Source organism: Eubalaena glacialis, chromosome 11 (genome assembly GCF_028564815.1).
Source record: "Eubalaena glacialis isolate mEubGla1 chromosome 11, mEubGla1.1.hap2.+ XY, whole genome shotgun sequence".
Taxonomy (NCBI): Eukaryota; Metazoa; Chordata; class Mammalia; order Artiodactyla; family Balaenidae; genus Eubalaena; species Eubalaena glacialis.
Genome location: NC_083726.1, coordinates 112463843 through 112488855, shown reverse-complemented (window position 1 = coordinate 112488855; position 25013 = coordinate 112463843). Strand labels below are relative to the sequence as shown.

Below are 25013 nucleotides of genomic sequence, written 5' to 3'. Positions count from 1 at the left end.
AGAGGATCATCCTTTTGTTCACACGGAAGAGGAAACTAAGAGAGGTGACACAGTGTGACCCAATTGCGTGGCGAGTCTGCATTGAGTCAGCCCCAGGGCTGTGTGACTCCAAAGCCACCTGTGCCCGTCCCGTGCACCATGAGGGAGACCCGAGGGGGCGAAGTGGGTCCAAAGGAAGACCCCAGACACCAAGAAAGGATTTGGAATTTTTCCCTCGGAGGAAACCCCAATCTTCCTGGGTAATGAAGCCCGGAGAAAAGGGAGCTCTGGGTGCTGAGACTCTTCGGAGGTGGCAGGGTCTCTTGCTCATGTCCTGCCCCTCTCCCCAGGCTGGTCCAGCCCACCAAGGACAACACATGGTGAAGTGTGTGGTAGTACACTTGAGTCTTCACTTTATGGATTTCAGAGTCTTGGTTCCTCCCTTAAAAGCTCTATTCCTTGAGTAACTTAACGTCTCCGTGCTCGTTTCCTTATCTGCAAAGCATGAATGTAGAGAATAATCATGAGCTTATGGACCAGAGCGAGAATTAAAGAGATAATAATGGCAGCTAACATCATTTGTTCTAAATACCTTACGTATGTTAACTATTTGAATTGTGACAACAACCTATGAGGAAGGAACCACTTTTTTTGGTCTATTTCACAGATGCAAAAAACTAAGGCGTAGTCTGGTCAAGAAACTTGCTCAATGTCACACGGCTGGTAAGTGTCAGAACTGAAATTTGACTGTAAACTTTAGAGTGCAGAGCCCTAGCTTAAGCCACTATGTTCACTGACATAATACATGGATTATGAATACCACTGAGTGCATAGTAACCTCTCAGCAAGTGTTAGCTCTTCCTTTTATTAATTTTGGGCATCAAATAAAAGAAACTAGAACTGAGTCACAAGCCAGAGATTTGGGCTAGCAATAAGGACGACATTTCTAATAATAAGGGCTGTGAAGTGGCAGCCCATGTGAGGCAGAATTTGTTCCTTCTCTGGGTGATCTTTAAGTACCAGATGGATTATTGCAGTGTCAAATTAAGGGCAATTTGGCCAAAGGAGAAGAGACAAATGACCTCTTTAACCTTCCCTTTTGGATTTCCAGACACTGAAAATACCCCCTTTCTTGCTTTTAAATACCTTTCTCTTTTGTCCTTCCAATACAACTGCACAAAACATAGGTCCACTTCTTTAGCAAAATTCCACTGAAAACCAAAGAAAAGAGGACGGCAGATTTCATTCCATTTTGGGCATGGAGGCTGATACCAAGTTTCACACTTGGTTTTCAAGCAAGAAATAGGAGCTTGATTAGAAAGACCTCTGTTCTAGAGTCTGAAGAGATCCTGGCTCCACTCCCTGCTTCTGACATGATGTGAGGCAAAGGTTTCACTTCTCTGGGACTCACCTTCATCAGGGGGCCAATGCAAGTGCTGAGCTGGAAGATGTCTTTTTCTGTGGATAAAAAAACCCCAAAAGCAATGGTTCTATAATTCCACATTCCACGGAAATAGATGAGTTAATTCAAGACTCCTTCCTGTGGAGCAATGAAACTGAAAGATAACAAGTTTACAAACACAGAGTGGACACACAAAGAGAAGCCAAAGAAGGTTCTCAGCTGTTCTAGACCCTGTCATATAACATCCCGCTCACTTGGGTCGGGAACCCATTCATAGAGATAATTTGTTTGGATAGGCACAGCAGAGGGAATTGTTGGTCATTCTTTGACTGGTGTCCCTGGGACAAGAATCACCTTCTCTCTCAGTAACCATGGAAACATCAGCCAGTTTGGGCCTGCACTGAATTATGTATTGTGTTAAAATCTTTTTTTTGTTAAACTGAGGAAAATGTTTGGACGTCTCTACCATGCAGGCCACAAAAAAAACTTACTGTTCACGTGACTTTGGGGGGGTGTCTCTCAGCTACTTCTTGCCTCCATTTCCTCATCTGTGACATGGGACAGATAATAGTGCTTCCTGATAGGACTGTTTTGGGGATTGAATCATACATGTAGAGCCCTCAGCCCAGGGCTTGCCCATAGTAAATGTCAGCTAGCGTTATCCTCCTTGTTTACCTCAGTATCATTGGTAGTAAGATTGAAATGCCACAAATCGACGTTAGAGATGTACCCCCTTCCTTTTTTCCCCCTAGATGTGAAGCCTCATTTGCATCAGGTCAAATATTTCAAGTGTCAACCGATTCAATCCAAGTGTTTCAAAAATGGTTTGAATGCATACACAGGCTTTATAAAAGAGAGGAGAGAGAGAGAAGAAGAAACTGTAAACAATCTGGAAATAGCGAATCTTATTTGCATAATGTTGGGGATAAACTTATTAGCTAGAAGCTGGCAAGGAGATTCGTCTGGGTATTCTGTCCCAATTGGTCCTTGAGTAGGTCAAGTAGGAATACCTAAAACAAGACAAAACAATTTCAGTTGTTTATGTACTCTCCAGAAAATCTTGAGAGTTTAGCTGTGGAGAAGAAGTTCTAGGTTGTCTCGGCAATGTCTGTCCATCAGCACCTTTACCTTAGTTAGGTCAGGTGTGTCCCATTCATTCTTTTTTTAAAAAATGTATTTATTTTATTTATTTATTTTTGGCTGCGTTGGGTCTTTGTTGCTGCACACGGGCTTTCTCTAGTTGTGGCGAGCAGGGGCTACTCTTCGTTGCGGTGTGTGGGCTTCTCATTGTGGTGGCTTCTCTTGTTGCAGAAAGAGGGCTCTAGGTGTGTGGGCTTCCGTAGTTGCAGCACGCAGGCCCTTGAGCGCGCGGGCTTCAGTAGTTGCAGTGTGTGGGCTCAGTGGTTGCGGCTCGTGGGCTCTAGAGCACAGGCTCAGTAGTTGTGACGCAGGGGCTTAGTTGCTCCGTGGCATGTGGGATCTTCCCGCACCAGGGATCAAACCTGTGTCCCTTGCATTGGCAGGCAGATTCTTAACCACTGCGCCACCAAGGAAGTCCTGCATTCATTCTTGTAAGAATTTCTCAGTACACTTAAAGCACATGTAACGGTGCCTGGCACATAGCAGTATTATTATGCTAAGATAGTTTAACTTCAATGGAAAAATTAGGATTGGGAACATTAATCCTGAGGATGGAAGGAAGAGGAGAAGCAGGGGTAGGGAAACACTATTTTCTCAGTCAAGGCTGTACAACTGCCCATCCTGTGGTGGAGGTAGTCCAACCACTATTCTACAGTAGTATAAAATTTTTGCACCGCATTGATTATTGCATTCAGAATTTCTATAGGTGTGCATTTGGTTGGCAGGAGAATTAAAGGCATACTTGGATGAGAAGATTAAGCTTTACAACCAGAAGTCTCCAGGACTACTGAAAATAATACGGCATACCGAGAGAAAAGGTCTTGCTGCTGCTTGCAACACCGGCAGGGAGGTGGCCACGGCTGACGTGGTTGCCATCTTGGCTGCTTATGTTGAAGTGAATGTTGGGTGGTAAGGCTCCAGGGGACTCCTTCTGGGAAAGGGAAGAGAGGAGATATTGTACATACGATGAGTATAAGGCAGGATATTGTGGAAGTAGGGAAAGTCAACACCAGACCTCAAGCAAAAGGAAGCTCCAAAGACAGGATGCTTTTGGTTGGCTAGGAGAAGTAGTCTAGTGCTAGCGAAAAAGCAATGGACTTGGCATATGGACAACTGGATACCAACCCTGACTTTGCCAAATACTTTGTGACTTTCAGTGAGTCACTTCACCAAACTAGACATTTATGTAAAATGAAGAGATTATCCTTATCTGTAAAATGAAGAGATTATCTTCTGGTAATTCTTAAGGTTTTTCCCATGAAGTTACCTGATACGAAGAGAGTTGTGTTCTTTGGAGAATGTGGGGAATCAGATAGTAAAGAGACATTATTTTGGAAGCAGGAAGACCCAAGAGGTAACGTAAATTCAGGCAGATACTGATGGTCCTGTTCACAATGGCTTGGGGGTGATATTTGGGTACTAATTTCAAATCTGCTCTTGACATGGGTCAGCAGCTAGCCACCCCAGCGATCCCCAAAACTGCAGATTCTCTGGGCTCTGGAGAGTTCTGCTCACCACCCAGGGCAGCCTGAATGAAGAAGGTGTTCAGTGCCAGGGCAAGGTGCTTGCAGCAGCTTTGTCTGCTTGCTTCTGCTGTTTATCCTCACATCCAACCTGGGTTACACACTGTTCTTTTAGGGCAGAGCCCATCTTGGCGTGGATTCAGGAAGACCGCACCGTGGTTGTGTCTCCTGTGTTTGACAACATCCTTTTCGACACCTTTAAACTGGATAAGTATGCATTAGCAGTTGACGGGTTTAATTGGGAACGATGGTGCCACTATGATTCACTGCCAAAGGCCTGGATTGATCTGCATGATGTCACCGCTCCTGTGAAGTAAGTCTTTGTGGGCTCAGGGAACTTGATTAGCACATGGGAAGTCAGGAATGGGCAGTCTGGGCTTTGTTTGTTTTTGGTGGTAGTCATGGGAGTGGCGAGGGAGGAGTGGAGGAGATGGGGTGAAGGACAGGGGATAGAGAAAAAAGAAACTGATCCCAGATAAGAAATCACGGATACTTTGGCTATTTAAGGAATTTCAAGCAAAATAAAGCAAAGAGTATAATGTTTTAGAAAACATCTTGGCCACTTTAAGCATTTATCAGGCTATGAAGCAGGGATACCAAGATGAAAAAGATGTCATTTCAATATCATTTGAGAAGGGAAGGCTCCATGCACTTAGTTCAGCCTAAGGGTTTGGGGAGAGCCTTCAGGATAAGAAGAAGTTTGGGTAGAGAGAATTTTGAAGGCTTAACCATCATTGGGCTTCCTAGCCCTCACCGTCATCCTGACCCATTCCTCGTCGAGGGGTTAGTGACTCTCTTACTGTGTGCTCTGCAGGAGTCCTTCCGTCATGGGCATCCTGGCTGCCAACAGGCTCTTCTTGGGAGAGATTGGATCTCTGGATGGTGGGATGCTGACCTATGGAGGGGAGAACGTGGAACTTAGACTGAGGGTGGGTGCCTTTCCATTCTCGTTATGGGACAAAGCAGAAGGGGAAATCATAGGAAGGTAGTAGGATCTGTGGAATCCTGGAACAAGGATGAATGCCATTGGCTCAAGAGGCAGGCAAATTCTCATGTTTCCAAGTCACTAGGGAGGGGCTGTGGAAATTCTGGAGTGGAGCTTTCTGGTATAGGTCTGTATAATCTGGGTGATATGGGTGGAAAGATGGTGTTCCTATTTCCCTGAGGACTCCAGGCATTTTCCAAGCATCTCCTGAGATAAACCAACTTTGGGACAGACGGCTCTCTACAAGACCAGTCAAAGAGAAACTGGAATGGGTAGAGGGACCAGAGGATACAGATGTGTGGGCAGCCAACCTGCCCCTGTATGGACAGCCAAAGCAGCTGACAGGATGACATAAGTTCATGCTGAGATGTGGTCTAGTCTAGAACAGATAGCCAGTGATGGGTTGTACATAAATGGAATCCTCAAACCAGTTCAAGTTCTGAGCAACTTCCTGTGTGTCTGGAGCAATACTGGCTTCACACTTCAGCAATGATTCCTGTTCTCTGTCCCTGACAGCTTCTCATGGTTTCAAACGAACAGGTCAAATGAACCTGAATTTAGTTGTGTTTTATAAGGGAATTCACAGTGCAAGTAAAATAGTTGGGGAAATTCCAAGTGCAGGTTCATATTACCTCTATGTATCAGTTAACTATTGCCACAAAAATGCTGTGTAACAAACCATTCTAAACTCAGTGACTTAATGCAACAATAATTACAGATCTTACAGGTCTGCAGGTCCAGCTGGGCTTGGATGGGGTGGCTCTTAAGGCCTAGGTTTGGAACTAGCATGTTATTTCTTCTGTCTTATCCCATTTGTCAAAAGTGTCATGGCCGAGTACAAAGTCAAGGGGTAAGGGAGTATCTTCTGTCTACAATAAAGGCATGGAGAGAGGTATAAAGAACTGGGGCCAATAAATTCAACTCATCACAATCAGTTTGGAACAGTTTTCATGCATAAAATATCCCTTCTATAGTATGCCTTTTGCCCCTTCTGTATAATCTACAGGCCTTCTCTAAACGAACTTGACCCTTGGGTTTGTGACTGTCCTTGTTAGTTATCCTATAATCTTCCAACCTAAGGCTGAACTCTTTTTATTTTTTTATTAATTTTTATTGGAGTATAGTTGCTTTACAATGTTGTGTTAGTTTCTGCTGTACAGCAAAGTGAATCAGTTCTACATATACACATATACACTGTTTTTTAGCTTTCCTTATCACGTGAGTAGGGTTCCCCGTGTTAACAGTAGGTTCTCATCAGTTATCTATTTTATACATAATGGTGTATATATGTCAATCCCAATCTCCCAGTTTGTCCCACCGTCCCCTTCCCCCCTTGGTAACCATAAGTTTGTTCTCTACATCTGTGACTCTATTTCTTAACTCTTAAAAGACGCAGCGCAGCCTAAGGTGGTGAAACTTACACAGGTATTAGAGACAGACAGACTTAAGTCCAAATCCTACTCTGCCATCTGAAAGTCTGTGTTATCCTGGGCAACACACAAGCTCTTGAAGCCGTACCTGCTACATCAGGCACCTAGCATGGCTAGTGACACGTGGCTTACACTCAGTAAATGGTTACTGACAATAATAATAATAGTAAGGATGTCAGGGTTGCACTGTGAAAAATGCTGAACATGGGTTCTAATTCTGGCTCTGCTAACACCCTGTGGACTGAGCTTCTATAACATGGCTTTTTTCTCTTCCCCCAGATTAAAAATTCTGTGCTTGAGGCCAGGTGAGCTCTGGTCCATTGTGGACTGTGGAGGAACAAGATAATTTCCTGTCTAAAGCTTAGTCAGGTCTTTCAGATTGAGAGTGATGACTCTACAGCCATATATTGTACCCAGTTAGCACCCAATGAGGACTCCACATTTGTATGTTAACAAATAAACTTTGAGTCCCCCCTCTGGGGGGAACCCTCTGGGTTCTACCTTAAACCACAATCATTCCTTGGCAGAGAAAACTAATTTTTTTACATAGTGGTCTTGACCAGTTTTCCCATTTGTGAAATGAAGAGAAGCATCCTTGTTTCATCTTCCTCCTAAGGATGATGGTGCAGTTCAAACGTGATAAGTAATTTGAAATGATTTATAAACATATTAATTAGAATCCTCGTTTGGTTTCTGTGACAGAGGCCAAAATAACAAAGGTTTGAACACGATAGAAATTGATTTCCTATAACAGTTTGAAAACGAGCAGTTCAGGACTGAGAGGGCAGCTCCAGGGTAATGGGAACCAAGCCTCTTCCATCACATGGCTCTGCTACCCTCAGCACCACATTTGTATTCTCATCAGTACAAAGAGAAAAGAGGGGAAAGAGAGAGCACGCTGTTTGTTTTTAAGGTCACTCCCCGAAAGGTGTATTCCTCCTACATCCCATTGGCCACGACAGGTCACACGGACATGCCTGTGTGCAAAAGAGTCTGGGAAATGTAGATTTCAGCTAGTTGGCTATGTGCCCAGTTATTCCTTCTATAACTATAAATGTAGGGGGCGGGGAGTAGACATTGGGAGTACAATTAGTCTCTAGCACAAAAAACGTAAATGCAGAAATCATTATTTTATGCACGGTACTTAGCAAAGTCCTGAGGATGACCCAGGTTCCTTGTGGCTGGGTTTTCCTACCCACCAGAGCATCCCATGAATTTGCCTGGAACCTCAATTCTCCAACTTAGGACCCAAAGCCCTTCTTACCATTTCTGAGTTCATCACGCTTTTCTCTGCTCTCCCTTCCGCATCTCATTTCATCTTCTGCAAGAAATCCTATTTCTTTTAATACTTTGTGATTCAGAAAAATAGATTTTGCTGGAAACAGAGGGAGTGTCAAGGAAGGGTCATTTTTTTCCTTTTCTTGATAAAACGGCTTACCCATATCCAGCTTCCTTTGTTTGTGTGTGTGGCCATTTGCCTTTTCAAACCTCTAAGCACTTGTTAGGATATGTATTTCTCCTAACAGTAGCAGACCTTCAGAGCTGCACGGGGTGTTTTATTCTGACATCTAGAGGCCACGCAGCGATGGTGCGCATGAATGCGTATAAATAGAGATGGAGTGTCAGTCTGATGCCCTCAGCGCTGGTCCAGCACCCTGTGTATTCCTGGCGCTGTACCAGAGCTTAACACTGTCTGAGATCAGAATCAGGCTCTGTCATTTCTTAGCTGGTAAACGTGGGCACATTACTTTAATGGGGGTAATCATAATACTTACAGGGTGAGGGTTAAATTCCTGAAACATCAGGATAGTTTGTGATACAAGGTAAGCCATTGTAACTCTAAGCAGAAGCTTCATGTCTCTGTGTGTTTGAGAGCGAGAGAGAGACAGACAGACAGACAGAGAGATGAGGAGGGAGTAATTGGCAAGTGGGAATAAATTGAGAGAGAAAAATCTGAAACCTATTGTTTCAGGATAAGAATTAAAATTGCTTCATCAATGACAATTCTGACTTTTATCTTTTCACTTGAATTTAAGGTTTCTTGTGCCCACTGTTCATTTTTCTCCCTTAAATGCCTGTGGATTGGAAAACTCTTTTAGGAAAATGGAAGGAAAGTTGTATCGGGATTTTCAAATGTTTAGCTACAGAAAATAAAGTCTGAAAACAAGCTAGATGGAACCTCTACATGACGCTGGGAACCAATGAGGTGAAATGGAGGAGGAGGGTGAAGAAAAGATGTGCTTCAAGTTTATCATCTTAGAAGATGGTGCCATTTAGTCCTCCTGGCAGCCCTTTTGTGGCTGAGCCCCTTGAGGCTCAGGGAGGGGGCAGGTTTCCCCCCCTCGCTGCCAGGTGTGCAGTGATGGATTTGATCACAGGTCATTTTGATTTCAAAGCCTGGCTATTTTTCACTTTGCTATTCTGGATTGTAGAGATGGTTAGGGAGGGGAAGCTGTGGGTTCAGAAGTAGAGGAAGGGGTGAAAAAAATTTGAAAGTCAGATAAGGGGACTGACCATCCCCCCCTCCCCCCGGGTGTTTAACTGAACCAGCAGGACCTGAGTTGCTCTGGGGGTCCCACAGACATGAGTGCGGTAGGTTGCTAACCGCTGCTGGATGGGCTAATAGCTCCCAGAAAATGCAACTCACTTGGGCAACCATGAAGAGAACACACAGGAGCCATTGTATCCATCTAATATCACTAGACAGTTCAATCATCTACTGGCATAAAGAATACATTTTAAGTCACATGTTAGACTGTGTGGGCTGACAAGCATGTTTGTATCCATCAGGATGACAAACATATTTATAATTAGATCATAAGTCATGGTATCTCTTGGTAAAGAATTACCTGGATTAGTTACCAATTGCTGTGTAATAAAATCGTCACAAACTTAGTGGCTCAAAGCAAGATCCATCTATCATCTCACAGTTCCTGTGGGTCGGGAGCCCATGCCTGGCTCAGCCGGGTCTTCTGTAAGGCTGCCGTCAGGGTGTTGGCCAGGGCTGGGCTCTCATCTAGGGTTGGCCGGGGACAGGTCTGCTTCCAAGCTCGTGTGGTTGCTAACAGCACTCAGTTCCATCAAGTCTTCCAGACGGAGGAAGCACTCAGCTTTTTCTGGCTCTCAGTTGGGAGCCGCCCTCAGTGTCTTGCCGTGTGACCTCTCCCTTTGGTGGCCTGATTCTTGAAAGCCAGCAAGACAGTGCATCTCCCAGCAAGATGGACACTACCTGCTTATGTAATGTAATGACACACATGTAGTCGTGCACATGCTATCCTCTTTGTCACAGCCTATTGGTTAGAAGGAGGTTTCAAGCCCACCCTCAGGGGAGGGGATTAGGGAGACATGTGAATGGCAGGAGTCAGGCCTCATGGGGGCCCCGAGAGTCTGTCCACCACATTGCCTTACATCCAGCACCAGGATAGAGAGAGTCATGGGAAGCTAAGTCCAGCGAGACCGGCCCAGGCCATGGCGTCCCTCAGGACTTCTGCATTTTCCCTGGGGATAAAGGAGCAGGGGCCCTTGGGCTTCCCTGGTGGCGCAGTGGAATCCACCTACCAATGCAGGGGACAAGGGTTCGAGCCCTGGTCCGGGAAGATCCCACATGCCGCGGAGCAGCTAAGCCCGTGAGCCACAACTACTGAGCCTGCGCTCTACAGCCCGCGAGCCACAACTACTGAGCCTGCGTGCCACAACTACTGAAGCCTGCGCCCCTAGAGCCCATGCTCCACAACAAGAGAAGCCACCGCAATGAGAAGCCCGTACACCGCAACGAAGAGTAGCCCCCACTCGCTGCAACCAGAGAAAGCCCGCACACAGCAACGAAGACCCAACGCAGCCAAAAAAAAAATTAAAAAAAAAAAAAAATGGAGCAGGGGCCCTCCTCTGGTCCCTTCAGGAGGACTTCCTGAAGGAGGTAGGATTTCTGGCGCTGTCTGAGTGACAGGAGAGAAGCAGTTTGGTAGACGTCTAAGGAAGATTGTTTTATATGAACGGTTTGGGGGTGCATAGAGATGGGAGTAGGAGGACTGAATGTACACTCTTTAAAAAGTGGTTCCAGAGTGTGGTCTCTGAGTCAACAGGCTGTGCACTTTCCGGCCATGGGTCCAGCCTGCCCAGGAGATTTTGCTTTTTTCTTCTCTTGCAGGTGTGGCAATGCAGTGGGAGAGTCAAGGTCTTGCCCTGCTCCTGGGTTGCCCACCTGGAGAGACACCACAAGCCCTACTCCTTGGACCTGAGTATTCCCTTGAAGCAAAATGCCCTGAGAGTGGCTGAAATCTGGATGGATGAGTACAAAGACGTGGTCTACATGGCCTGGAACATACCTCTCCAGGTTCGTCCCGGACTTGAACAGAAGCAGAGATGGATGAAGGAGGAAGAGGTGGTGGTCACGGCGGGAAATGGGAAGGGATAAAGCAGAAGTGCCATCCCAGCCCTAAAGAATTAAAGTCAAGTCCCGATAGGGTGAGGATAATGACATTAGCATTTATGTCCCAGGACTAAGTTCCAGGCACTCATGACTCATCACAACGTACCTCTGGTGTAAGGCTTATTTTTATTATTTTAAGTTTTCAGATAAAGAAACTGAAGCACAGAGTGGAAAGGAAGTTGCTTAAGGTAATAAGGTCGTAAGAGCAGAGATAGGATTCAAACCAAGGAAACTTCTAGATTCCATGTCCTTCATCCGTCATCTATACTGGGGGATTCCTTGTGGGGCAGGGTTGGGCATGGATCCACTGTCTAAAGAGGACATAAACATGGCGGTTGGGGTGTGGGATGGTGGGAGCCGGCACCGGAATCCTGTTGGATGCACGTGAACGAAGATGACCTTCTTGGCTAAGGCCACATCATTTGCCCTAGTCCCCGAGGCCGGCATGACATGCCGTCTCTGTTCCCGAGCTGTGGCTCTGGGCTGAAGCATTCTTCCACTTTGATTGGCCACAGATACCACTTCTAGAAAATCTCCTTTAACCTCCAAATCTTGCTGCCAGAATATTCCTTTTGGAAGCCTTTTCTGGACATCATGAGGAATATTTTGTGCCTGATTGATGTGAATATTATCTCAAATAGGAGCAGTCTGCATCAGCTTGCTAACGATGAGACGTAAACCCCGCTACGCAGGCTTTGCAAGTGCCTTTGAAACTAGCAGGTATTCCTAGGGGTCAAGCTTCTTCCACTTTCCCTGGAAAACTATAAATGATTAAGGATATCTTACAGGGAATCAGGGAAACACTCAGTTCCCTCATGCATTATCCGTACCCTTTGGTGGAGTCAAGGGTGTTGCAAGGTGCAGACATGTTCCGTGTTTTATTTGCAGAACTCCGGAATCGATTTTGGAGATGTTTCTTCCAGAATGGCACTCCAGAAGAAATTGAAATGCAAAACTTTTGACTGGTATCTGAAAAATGTTTATCCAGTCCTGAAGCCAATCCACAGCACTGCGGGCTACGGAAGAGTAGGTTTCATGAAATTGCATTTCAGATTTTAAATGTTTGGATATAAAAGACCATGAGACCTAAATCATCGCATGACTGCCTGGACAAGGGTTTCCAAAACCCATCCTCCCCGATTCCCTACCTACCCCCAACTCCTTCCTCAACTTTTTGCCCTTGAACCCCCTCAGTTTCCCTTCCTCTCTTGCTCCCCAGTCCCCATCTATTCCTTCTCTCCGCCTCTGGTTCCTTACTTTGCAAACCACCGCCCTTGCTCTGACCCTCACAGTTTCTCAGCCAGTCAAGGCGTGTGGCCTCACCCACCTGACGGCAGGTGTAGGAGCCCCTTCTTTATATATGCTCTGATGCTCTGACGGGGTGTGTGTTCCCAGGAAGTGGGTAACACAGCAGAGCCTCACTTCAGCTTAGAAAGTAGCTGCCAGGATCCCAAATTCCCACTCCCTTTGACATCCTTAGAGTACTGGGCAAAATGCAGGGCCTGGGGAGGCTTGGGGACCCTCTTTCTCTGCCTCTTTCCAACAGTGTTGCCTTGCGTTTTGCTCCTTCAGATGAAAAACCCATTGGATGAAAGTGTCTGCCTGGACCAGGGAGCTATTCCAGGCAACAGCCAATCATGTATTACTGCCATCAGTGCAGTTCCCAGGTATCTTCCCTGCCCCGGCAGGTGAGTCTGTTGTGGCTCACCCTCTGGTAGCCTTTGCCAGATTTGGACTTGGACTTGGTGTTAGATGATGGGGAAGCAGGTGCTGAGCATCCCCGGTAATGGGTAAGGATGAAGCCTGAACCTGTGCTTGTAACTAAGCACTTCCAAGTTCATGTGAGCAGTCATTGCGTTTCAGGTACAGGGAGGATAGGAAGAAAGGCTGTGCTCTGGCACGTTCATTCTCCGTGGTCATATCTTCATTGCAAAAAACCTCCAATCTCTTCCTTTTCCCCTCCTCCCACCGCCCCTTCTATCCGCCCACTGCCCCTTGTATGCCCTGGAAGGTGGAGGTGATGCTACCTGTGGCTCCTTCCGTAGAGAAGGAAACAGAGGGCTAGAGAAGAGAGAGGCTGAATGGAAGTCCCTCCATGGGGTAGGAGAGGTCTGACACCACGTGGAGGGTGCACCCAGGGGACTTTTTCCACCTATCATGTTACTTTGCATGTTGCCCTCACAGGAACTTTTTGAGGTCTGCAGGACAGATTGAATTTCCATTTGAGAAAAGAAAAAAATGGAGATACAGAAACAACCTATTTGTCCAAGCTCACTGAGCAAGGCAGTGAGAGACTGAGAATTTGAAAGGTTTCCTGACAACAAGCCCTTAGCTGGGACTTATAATGACAGCTTCTGAAGTTCAGTTGTGTTGTTTTTGTTTTTGTTTTCAAAGATAAGCTCCCTCATCTATGCAGGAATTGATTCTATTGGAGCCTTTGTATGGAAGGAAGCAAGCTAGTGTCCCTCCCTCATGCCTGGTCTTCTTTCTAGAACCAGCTGGGGATGAGGGGGGGTCAGAGGAGGGTGCAGAGGTGACTCTTTGTTACCCACGAAAGTGCAGTGGTCCCCCTGTGGTGACTGGGTGTCTAGGGGAACCAAGAGCAGTCTTTATGCCCTCTGTAATGTCAAGGGCATCCCCACTGAGTCTCCATGGCAAATCCCCTTGTCCTCTTGCAGAATGTCTACTACCACCTAACTGGGGAAGTCTATGTGGGAACACTGATTGCTGAGACAGACATTGATGACTGCTGTCTGACAGACCCTGGCAAAGGGGAGAAACCTACTTTAGAGCCATGTTCCAAGGCAGTCAAAAATAGACTGCACATACACTGGGATTTTAAACCGGTGAGTCAAGTGTTGTTTTTTTTAAAGATAGATATATTAAAATATAGTCTGAGAGGTTCAGATTTGATCTAGTAGTGTTTTAGAAAGATTAATTTTGTAGCAGTGTATAGGGAAAAGACTAGAAATTTTTCTAGTCTGGGCATGAAATACTGAGTCTGTTGACTAAGGCGGGGTGGCCAAGGGGAAAAGATATTGGAATGTGTTGTAACTTAACAGTTAAGAGTTTGCCTTCAAATCCTAGTTCAGTCACTTTTAGCTATTTCCTTTTTCTTTTTTTTTTTTAACATCTTTATTGGAGTATAATTGCTTTACAATGCTGTGCTAGTTTCTGCTGTACAACAAAGCCAATCAGCTATATGTATACATACATCCCCATATCTCCGCCCTCTTGCATCTCCCTTCCACCCTCCCCATCCCACCCCTCCAGGAGTTCACAAAGCACTGAGCTGATCTCCCTGTGCTATGTGGCTGCTTCCCACTAGCTATCTATTTTTTTTTTTTTAACATCTTTATTGGAGTATAATTGCTTTACAATGGTGTGTTAGTTTCTGCTGTATAACAAAGTGAATCAGTTATACATATATATATGTTCCCATATCTCTTCCCTCTTGTGTCTCCCTCCCTCCCACCCTCCCTATCCCACCCCTCTAGGTGGTCACAAAGCACCGAGCTGATCTCCCTGTGCTATGCAGCTGCTTCCCACTAGCTATCTATTTTACATTTGGTAGTGTATATATGTCCATGCCACTCTCTCACTTCGTCCCGGCTTACACTTCCCCCTCCCCATATCCTCAAGTCCACTCTCTAGTAGGTCTGTGTCTTTATTTTCTCATCCTCTCTGAGACTCAGTATCTTCATCTCTAAAATGGAGATGATAATTTCTACTTTATGAGCCTGTGGAGATGATTAAATGGGATAATATATGTAAAGTATTTAGCATGGTGCCCGGCACATAGAAAGCGTTCAATACTCTTAGCTGTTGTGATTAGCCTTATTATTAATGATAATCAGAGAGTCTGGAGCACTGGGATGAAATTCGACAGGCACTGATGTAAAAGCCCTGATTTAACATCATCATCAACTGACTAAGAACAGGGTGGAGGGAATGTGGCGGAAGTCACATGACAGTGGCATGAGGGACATGGCGGACCACGTCTACATGTGAATTAACTATGTGTTGGAGCTGCATTCCTAAGCCACGTTGGCAGTAATGAGATGTCTTGAGGGAGAGAGGGGGGTAATGCTTTGTCTGTGAATATATCTCTGAGCATCTTGGTGCTGTGTTAGCTTAGGTTCACATTGTAAGAGACATGGACAGTCTAACAGTAATTGCTCACTTAAAGCTAATAACCCCTTGAGGAATGCTATGGACTGTCTCCAGGAAAACATATATAGGCACCTATGTGAACAATTGTGCTAATGTTTTGTTGAAGTTTTTTTTTTTTTTTTTTTTGTCTAAGTTCATTAGAGATAACGGTCTGCAGTTCTTTTGTTTTTGTTTTGATACTGTCTTCGTTTTTAGTACCAGGTTGATACTGGTCTCATAAAGTGCATTGGGAAGTGTTCCTTCTTTCTATTGATAAAATTAGTCATGTTGACAAATATTACAGAAGAGACCAATTTCTGGAAGAGGCATTGTCTGGAAGAGATTTTCTTGAAGAGATTGTCTTTAATTGGTGTTAGTCTATCTTTAAATTTTTGCCAGAATTCTTTAGGGAAACCATATGGACCTGGATTTTTTTTTTCAGAACCTTTTAAATTATGAGTTGAATTTTAAAAAAATGATATAGGGCTATTCAGATTATTTCGTCTTGATTGAGTTTGGTGGTTTATGGTTTCTGAGGAACTGTTCCACTTCTTCAAATTTATGAGTATAAAGTTATTTGTAGTATTTGATTTATTTATTTACTTATTTTTATTTAGATATAATGGACATATAACATTATATTAATTTCAGGTGCACAGCATAATAACATGATTTATATGTATGTTGCAAAATAAGCACCACAGTAAGTCTAGTTAACGTTCTTCATCACACACAGTTACAATTTTTTTTCTTGTGATGAGAACTTTAAAGGGGTTTTTCAATTTAATAAATTCCCTTAAACATTACAGACTGTATTTATAAATTAAATACATTAAATTTTCTTTTTTAAGAACTTCAATTATCTTGACTTTAAATTGAATGATTTCTTAAGTTCTGTTAAATGTTTCAAAAGTGTTTGCAATCCAGTAAAATTTCAACATAAAATCACAGATTTATTTAATTACACATTTTAAAATTGGTATCACAAGGTTAATCTGTAAGACAGTTTTTCTTAAACATAGTAAGTACTTAAAAATAGTAAATGTACACAGAATCTTTAGCAATTATTATGTGTTTGATTCCTTTCACATCTCAACTTTATCCTAAATCTCCAGATAGTACTTATGCTAAAGAAACAATGATGACATCCCAAACATTTTGAAGGTCGTCTTTCCAAGAGAATTTTGGAAGATCACTTACTTTCTTAGCGGGTTGAAGTTGCTCATAGAATAGAGATCTTGGCTGGTGAGAGATCTGGAGCTGCAGGACACGCAGGGGAATTCAGCCCACCACTCTGATGTCCAGGCTGGGTCCCTTTGTATGATCACTATGTCAAGAATTCCAAAAGTTAAAGAGGGAGACACTCACGTCGCTCATGGTGCGTTACCTGATTTCAAGTCAGGTTGAAGTCCCTTCATTCCATCTAATCTCTTCATACCCATCTTATCTCTTAGGACCACAGCTCTTTCAGATGTGAAAATGATGTTTGATGGAATCTTGGGTCCCTTTTGTGCTCTACTTTCTTTGTAGACACAAATCGCACAATCATTCTACTAAAAAGTTACCAAAGATGTTTCCCAGAACTGAGAGGGAGGGAAAACTCGATAATTCCTTTGTTGTCTTCCAATTCCATGATTAATGTTTTGAGTCAACCAGAAGAGGTTCAGACCTCTGAAAACCACAGGAGAGATGGTGCCAGTGACTGAGAAGGGACTTGTTTGGAGAGAGAAGGCCAGTTTGAGGTATCTGGACTTTCACGTGAGGAGCACGGAGGGGAGAGGAGAGACAAAGCTGATATAATGGAGAATTTGAGTGACAGTCATTGTTCAGAAGTCTTTTGGATAGAGTGACAGCAGAGGATCTCTGGGAGAGGTAGTGAGAAGGAGGAGGCCACTCGTAGTTGGGTTTGAGAAGTGAACAGGAAGAGATCCCTGAGGGAGGGCCCTCATGCGTGCTGCAGGGCACAGCTCCAGAAAGGTCTGACACTAACCAGAACCCCCAAATTGATTAGGCCCCCTTTTAAGGCACTAATTCTCTTTTAAGACAATATTTTGATTTAAGGAATAATATAGAATGTAGATCAAGATTAATATAGAAAATATGTTAATAGTTATAGCAAAATATTAGGAAAGATTAAATGTCCAACAGTAGGGGAGATTTTTGTTCATCCCTTGAACTGAATGTTATATAGTCATTCAAATTATATTCTCAAAAAGTGTGTTTTCTAAAAAGTTAATGACACTGGAAAATGCACATGATACAATGTTAAATTTCAAAAACAGGGTATAAAAGCCATATAGACAATGTTATCTTAAGCTAAAAAAATGAGCACATATTCTTTTTGTACAAGTGAAAAAGAATCAAAAAATCTTTTAAAATGTGGCAGACCATACCTCTTAAATAAAAACCAAACCAAAAATGTATAAGATCCAGATGAACACATGTAAGAGAAACCAGAGGGGAAGAGTCTGAAGACATGTAAGGAATATTGCCAAAGTACATGTCACATAGAAGTGGAGAGAAAATAGAAAAAAAAAAAGACCATTGATTTTATCTGCAAGGTCACAATAAATTGTAATTGCCAATATTTATTGAGTACATATTATGTACCAGACATTGGGTTAAACATTACCTAATTTAGTCCTTACTCAAATCTTATGAGAAGTATTACCATTAGCTCTACTTTACCTATGAAGTAACTAAAACACAGAGAAGTCAAATAATATTCCAAGGTCACATAGCATAGTAAATATCCAGGGTTCAAACACAGAATCTTATCCACTGTTTTTGCCTCACTGCTTGGGAAGTTTGATTCTGAAAGGGAGAAAAACACTGAATGCTGGTTGAAAAAGATGATAGAGTTAAGGAACATTTTTTTCCCCTCGAATATTGGGACATTTGGATATATTTAAAGTCATAGAAAAGGAATCTGCCAAGAGGGAGAAATAAGAGAAGGATGTTAGACAGGAAGGGTGTTTGTTTCTCTGGCATCGAGGATGGCTGGGCTCCAAGCACAGGGGGCTGATAGTAGAGACAGAGGCACGGCAGCTCCTTTGAGACCACCCCTGAGCAGCACCCCGAGATTGCTCATGGCATTTGGGAGGGGCTCGATTGGCTGGAAGCAAGGTCTTCTTGACAAAGGGAAAAATAAAGGCATTTAGTGAAAGTGAGGGTCAAGGGCTGGGGCAGAAGGAAAAAGCGTGCTAAGGAGGCTTGGAAGAGTAACCCTAGGGAGTAAGCCAAGTGCCGAGGCCAGACTGCTCTAAGCACTTTTTAGGGGCCAGGCCTGCTCAGTTGGTGGACCCTCTCCAGGAGCGCTCTGTGGTCTGGGAATGGGGCCCAGAGAACGGAGCGGTGGGAGTGATGCGGGCAGTTCAAGAATAGGAGGGCATACTTCCAAAAGAGTCATGTACCACAATGTTCATCGCAGCTCTATTTACAATAGCCAGGACATGGAAGCAACCTAAGTGTCCAATGACAGATGAATGGATAAAGAAGATGTGGCACATATATACAATGGAATATTATTCAGCCATAAAAAGAAACGAAATTGAGTTATTTGTAGTGAGGTGGATGGACCTAGAGTCTGTCATACAGAGTGAAGTAAGTCACAAAGAGAAAAACAAATACCGTATGCTAACACATATATATGGAATTAAAAAAAAAAAAAAAGGTTCTGAAGAACCTAGGGGCAGGACAGGAATAAAGACGCAGGCATAGAGAATGGACTTGAGGACATGGGGAGGGGGAAAGGTAAGCTGGGACGAAGTGAGAGAGTGACATGGACACATATACACTACCAAATGTAAAATAGATAGCTAGTGGGAAGCAGCTGCATAGCACAGGGAGATCAGCTCGGTGCTTTGTGACCACTAAGAGGGGTGGGATAGGGAGGGTGGGAGGGAGACGCAAGAGGGAGGAGATATGGGGATGTATGTATATGTATAGCTGATTCACTTTGTTATACAGCAGAAACTAACACACCATTGTAAAGCAATTATACCCAATAAAGATGTTAAAAAAAAAATAGAAAAGAATAGGAGGGCAGCCCTGAATGACCGATGCTGGATGGATGCACCCAGGGAGGTGGGAGGTGGTGGCCAGAGGGAGTCCAGGGTGGCCAGGGACGGGGGCAGGTGAGATTGGGGGAGCAGGGTTGGTGGGGGCCGTTGGCGATTGGAAGAGATGAGAGGAAGGGAGGTGGGGTCAGAGAGGGAGCAGAGATTTGGATGTAGAGCTGCAGCCCTGCTTGGTGTTAAGCAAACACGAGGTGGGGACAGGTCATCGAGGTGGCGCAGTGAGATCCGGGCTTCTCACCAGATGTCCACATGGATGCTGTGAACTCTGAGGGCAAAGGGAACCACTTCACCCAGGTACTAAGGTAGATTCCTGCAGAGGGCTGGAGAGGGGCACGGGGAGGGAAGAGTTAGGAGAACAGAACAGGACAGATGGCATGACCATCAGTGTCAAGGTGAGCAGATAAGGAGCAAAGAGGTCAGGGGCATTGGAGGTGGCACAAGGGAGCACAGAGAAGGACGCCCTCCCTCCCCTGTTCCCCGTTAGGATGGGGAGGGATGGAGATGAACTAATATCTATTGCACATCTTCCATGTCAGGCACAGAGCTCAATAAATATTAACCCCAACGTTAACCCCGATATCAACTCTAGACCCATTTTAGAGATGAGAAAATTGAGACTTAGGTTAGGTAATTTGCCCACATCTCTCTCTTCACAGTGGAGCAGAGATCCAACCCAGACTCTTTGGCTTTAAAGCCCTTAATGTTTCCAGCAGTAAACCTTGGTGAAGCTCCCACAACAGGGGAGGCAGGAACTGCCTCCCTCCCCAGAGAAAACAGGTGGAGAAAATAGGCTGAGAGTCCTGAACAAAGCTTCCACTCCAGTCCCACCACTGGAGTCCCTTGCTGAGGAGGCGGGGTTGGGCGGGGGAGAGTTCTGATGGGTTTCACGGGCTCGGGGATGAAGACGTAGAAAGGAGGTCAAGTGGAGAAGGGCCACGGCTCTTCAAGCTGCATCCTGTCTTGCCAGCCATGCTGACCTGATGCTTCCAGCTCAGGAGATACGGATGAGAACATAGGAACCCAGCACAGCATTTCTTACTCCCGGGTCTGGGGTTAGTTTGCGGTGGGACTAGGAGAGAAAGCACCGGGTGATCTAACTCAGCACTCGGCTTCGTTTCTCCACTGGATGACTTGCAGAGGATTGAGGGAGCCTTTGGGCTTTTCTCTGAGCACAGCAGGGAGATGATGCTCTACCAGGGCGCTTCAATACCTTCACTTTTTCTCCTTCCATCCAGGGAAGAGCCGTCCTAAACAGAACCACCAAACGATGTCTGGAGACAAAGAGGGACACTTCAGGTGGCTACATGTTTGTTCTGTGGACACTCCAGTACACTGTCGGAAACTGGGGGGTCAAACCAACGCCCAGTGATCCTCAGAGAGCCTGGGTTCTTGCCACAGGAATGGGTTCTGCTCAAAGTGGAGGAGAGGGAGAGAAAGAAGGTGTGTGTGTGTGTGTGTATGTGTGTTTACTGTGACTTCAGCCAGGACTGTCCTGAAAGGTGCAGCAAATCGACCTGTAATCTTTAAAGAAATCCCTCCATCCATCCCCTCACAGCAGCTTTCTTTGGATTACCCCACCTCTCCTATAACAGAGACTCCAGGGGCTGAGGATAGGAGAGAACACACCTAACGAACCAATCCCACTCTGCCTAGTACCTGAGAATGGTGGAAAAATCCAAGTCCTTCCAAGTCTTTCTCTAAGGAGCTTATAACATTTAATAGGCTTGATTACCTGTTTCCTTCTACCATCCCTGAATATTATGGAGAAAATGAGGCTTGAAACAGAGAGGCATCACTTGTTGGGAAACAAAGAAGGGATTGTAGGTAAATACTAAAGACCAGGGGTCCTTACTGCTGCCCACTGGATAAATCCTTTCTTGTAAGTGGTGAGTTAGGAGGATCTGTCTAGGGGTGCCAGATTTGGCAAGGTCTTCGGGGCTGGTGGGAGTGAGCATCACGGTGGGAGACGAAGTAGGATGACGCTGTGTGTGCTGTGTTGTTGGGTTCACCTTTCAAGTATGTCCTTTCTCCAGAGGGTCACCTTTTCCTCCTAGTTTCACGTCAGGGTTACTTGGGTATGATTCTGGGAATCATCAGGCTTCCTTTAAGCATTAGGCAGACAAGACACTGATAATTTAGTGCAGAATTAAATCAGCTAAGAGTTTTTCAAATAAGAAATGTACGAGTCATAAATATACAGCTTGATAAAATTTTCACAGTGACCACGCCCATATCAAGGACTAAAACGTTACCACAATTTAAGATTTTATGGTGCAAAAATTAAGGAAGAGGATAAATGTTGAGCAAATGTAGAACTTCTAGCTTCTGCCCAGCATGTTGAAGGGAAGATGCAATTCATAGCCAAGTTTTAATAAAAGCATGTGCCCAACAGAAAAATGGGCAAAAGACACAATATTCTTAAGCAAAAGAAAAAATGTTTAGCCTCACTCATAGAGTAATGCAAATTTAAACTGTACTGAGATCATTTTTCACTTAACTTGGTGAAAATTAAAAAATATGATGGCACATTCTGGCTGGCAGGGCTGTGGGAAACAGGCAATCTCATACTTTGATGGTAGGGATGCAAACTGGTACAGTCCTTTTGGGGGGGATATTTGGCAATATCTAAAAATACTGTATGTGCATTTTCTATTTGTGCCAGTAATTCCACCTCTAGGTATTTACAGCTCCAAAAACAAGAAAATACTTACGTACATAATAATTCTTTGCAGTATTGATTGTAGTTGTAAAATGTTGGAAACAAACCATATGCTCAAACATCAGGGAGTGGTCCACCCAATGGGGTGCAGCTGTAGAAAAGAACGAGGACCATTTTTTGAATGGATATGGAGTGATTTCCAGTGTGAAAGAAGAAAAACAGTCTAGCGTATGGGTCTTTTAGGTAAGAAATGAGGGGGAAAGGTACATGTATCTGTTCATTTCTGGTTAATCTGCATGATTAACCAGAAACTAATGAGACTGGTGACTAGTGGGTGGTGGTGGCTGGGAATAGGGTGGAAAGGATTGGGTATAGGAACAGAATAGAAGGGGTGTGGCAGAGGAGTGACACTTTTCAAACTACAATTATAACTGTAGACTTTTAGAACCACGTTATATTTCATATGCTCAAAACACACATACGGTAAAACCAGTAAGGTTAGAGGAAACCCAAAATGGAGTACAAATAAAAACAAGTGAACTTAACTATATTTTGATATTTTAACTGAGTGCACATACCCTCTGAGAACACTTAGCATCTAGCATCCAGATCTTGGTTTCTTAATATTTTCCAGTAAAAGGAATTAGAGCTCCCTGGAGAAATAGCTGATTTTAGGGCTTGGGGACTGGGACATTTTCCCGTGTTGGAAAATAAGGAACTTCTCAAAGAATGAAGGGAACAAGTCACAGACTACAGCAGCCAGGTTCCAGGGGCTCCCACTGGCCAAATCTAAGACAACTTGAGCATTAAACTAAACAATGATTTTATTATATAGACTATAAGCCATAGAATAAAATAAGAATCCATGAGTCCATACTGATGAGTGATTGGACAAATGGGTGGATGGATAGATGGACGAATAAATGAATGAATGGGGAAGAAGCTAAAGCTCTTTCTGATAGTAGAAAGCCAACTAATAAATGTAGGAGAAATTATGGAATTAGAAATTTATTTGGCAACCCCCATAATTAAAATTGTTTCAGGCAAGAATTATCAATGGATGTTAAAACTAGTGAGTGATGAGAAACAGGATACATACAGAGTATCAAAGTAACTCCCCCAAAGATATTCATTAACTACAAAGGGAAAATAATAATTTCGTGGTGGAGAAACCGGGCGGACACCATCTTAACAAGATGATCAGTGTTAACATCACCAGTTACAGCAAAAATGGATATCATGTGCCTCCTGATATGATGCTCCCAGAAGAATACATCACTTCTGTGGTATTCCTGCCCAAAATACGGAACCTGAATCTATAATCTTGAGGAAATATCAGTTAAACCCAAACTGAGGGACATTCTTCAAAATAAATGGTCTTTATGCTTCATAAACGTCAGTCATTAAAAAAAAAAAAAAAAAAAAAAGACAGACTGAGGAACTGCCCCAGAGTAAAGGAGATTAAAGAGACAGGACAGGGCTTCCCTGGTGGCGCAGTGGTTGAGAATCTGCCTGCTAATGCAGGGGACACGGGTTCGAGCCCTGGTCTGGGAAGATCCCACATGCCGCGGAGCAACTGGGCCCGTGAGCCACAATTACTGAGCCCGTGAGCCACAATTACTGAGCCTGCGCGTCTGGAGCCTGTGCTCCACAACAAGAGAGGCCGCGATAGTGAGAGGCCCGCGCACCGCGATGAAGAGTGGCCCCCGCTTGCCACAACTAGAGAAAGCCCTCGCACAGAAACGAAGACCCAACACAGCCATAAATAAATAAAATTTAAAAAAAAAACAAAAAACCGTGTGCTCTGACATATCTCAAACTGGTTCCTTTAAAAAAATAAAAATAAAAAATAGACAGGACAGGTGTCCTGATTTACCTCTCGTAATTGCAGCTGCTGCTTCTCTTGAATTCTGGCACTTTTTTCAAGAGAGATGGGCCTGAGGCTGTGGTCATGTATCCTGGGCCTGGTGGTCCCTTTTCTCCAGGCCCCAAGCACATTCCACACCAGCCTCGAACATCCCAATGCTGTTTAGGACAAGCGCCTTCCTCATTTGTGCAAAACCTAAGAGATAAAGGGCTGAGGGCTGGGTCATGACAAATTGAGATTCTAGCAGTTCTAAATTTAATCTCTTATAGAGTCCTTTTATTTTCCTTGTAATCCATTTTTACAATAGGAAATGTGCTTTTAGTTAATCTCCTAATTTTAAGGAAACTTGTAAAGTCCTTTTATAGAGACAAAGTGAAGTAGAGTTAGGCCAGTAATGTCCTGGTGAAAATTATCGCTAGGATTGGTGAATAAATCAACTTCTCATGACTTTAAGTTGTTATAATTTTAACAAACACAGGTTTTTTTCCTGCAAACGTTTTGATAAGTGTAGTTTCAAGGAACAAACCTGTCTCAAGATTTCAAGTCTACTGTCCATGGAACTATAAAAATCAAATCTCTCAATATTACCAGAAAGGTGTTTGGCCTTCATTTTTTTTTTTTTTTTTTTAACATCTTTATTGGAGTATAATTGCTTTACAATGGTGTGTTAGTTTCTGCTTTATAACAAAGTGAATCAGTTATACATATACATATGTTCCCACATCTCTTCCCTCTTGCGTCTCCCTCCCTCCCACCCTCCCTATCCCACCCCTCTAGGTGGTCACAAAGCACCGAGCTGATCTCCCTGTGCTATGCAGCTGCTTCCCACTAGCTATCTATTTTACATTTGGTAGTGTATATATGTCCATGCCACTCTCTCACCCTGTCACATCTCACCCCTCCCCCTCCCCATATCCTCAAGTCCATTCTCTAGTAGGTCTGTGTCTTTATTCCCATCTTGCCACTAGGTTCTTCATGACCTTTTTTTTTTTCCTTAGATTCCATATATATGTGTTAGCATACTGTATTTCTTTTTCTCTTTCTGACTTACTTCACTCTGTATGACAGACTCTAACTCCATCCACCTCATTACAAACACCTCCATTTCATTTCTTTTTATGGCTGAGTAATATTCCATTGTATATATGTGCCACATCTTCTTTATCCATTCACCCGATGATGGACACCTAGGTTGCTTCCATGTCCTGGCTATCGTAAACAGAGCTGCAATGAATATTTTGGTACATGACTCTTTCTGAATTATGGTTTTCTCAGGGTATATGCCCAGTAGTGGGATTGCTGGGTCGTATGGTAATTCTATTTTTACTTTTTTAAGGAACCTCCATACTGTTCTCCATAGTGGCTGTA

At 43.9% G+C, this 25013-nt stretch overlaps 1 protein-coding gene across 1 annotated transcript in view; it reads left to right on the top strand.

Moving 5' to 3' along the window:
* The window catches only part of GALNT8 (polypeptide N-acetylgalactosaminyltransferase 8), a 118559-nt gene that overhangs the window by 15565 nt on the left and 77981 nt on the right, over window positions 1–25013 (top strand). The window contains 8 exon segments of the mRNA XM_061206694.1: window positions 3247–3430; window positions 4160–4357; window positions 4859–4973; window positions 10607–10792; window positions 11777–11914; window positions 12461–12515; window positions 12518–12555; window positions 13567–13734. Coding sequence (XP_061062677.1) covers window positions 3247–3430; window positions 4160–4357; window positions 4859–4973; window positions 10607–10792; window positions 11777–11914; window positions 12461–12515; window positions 12518–12555; window positions 13567–13734 — 1082 coding nt within the window.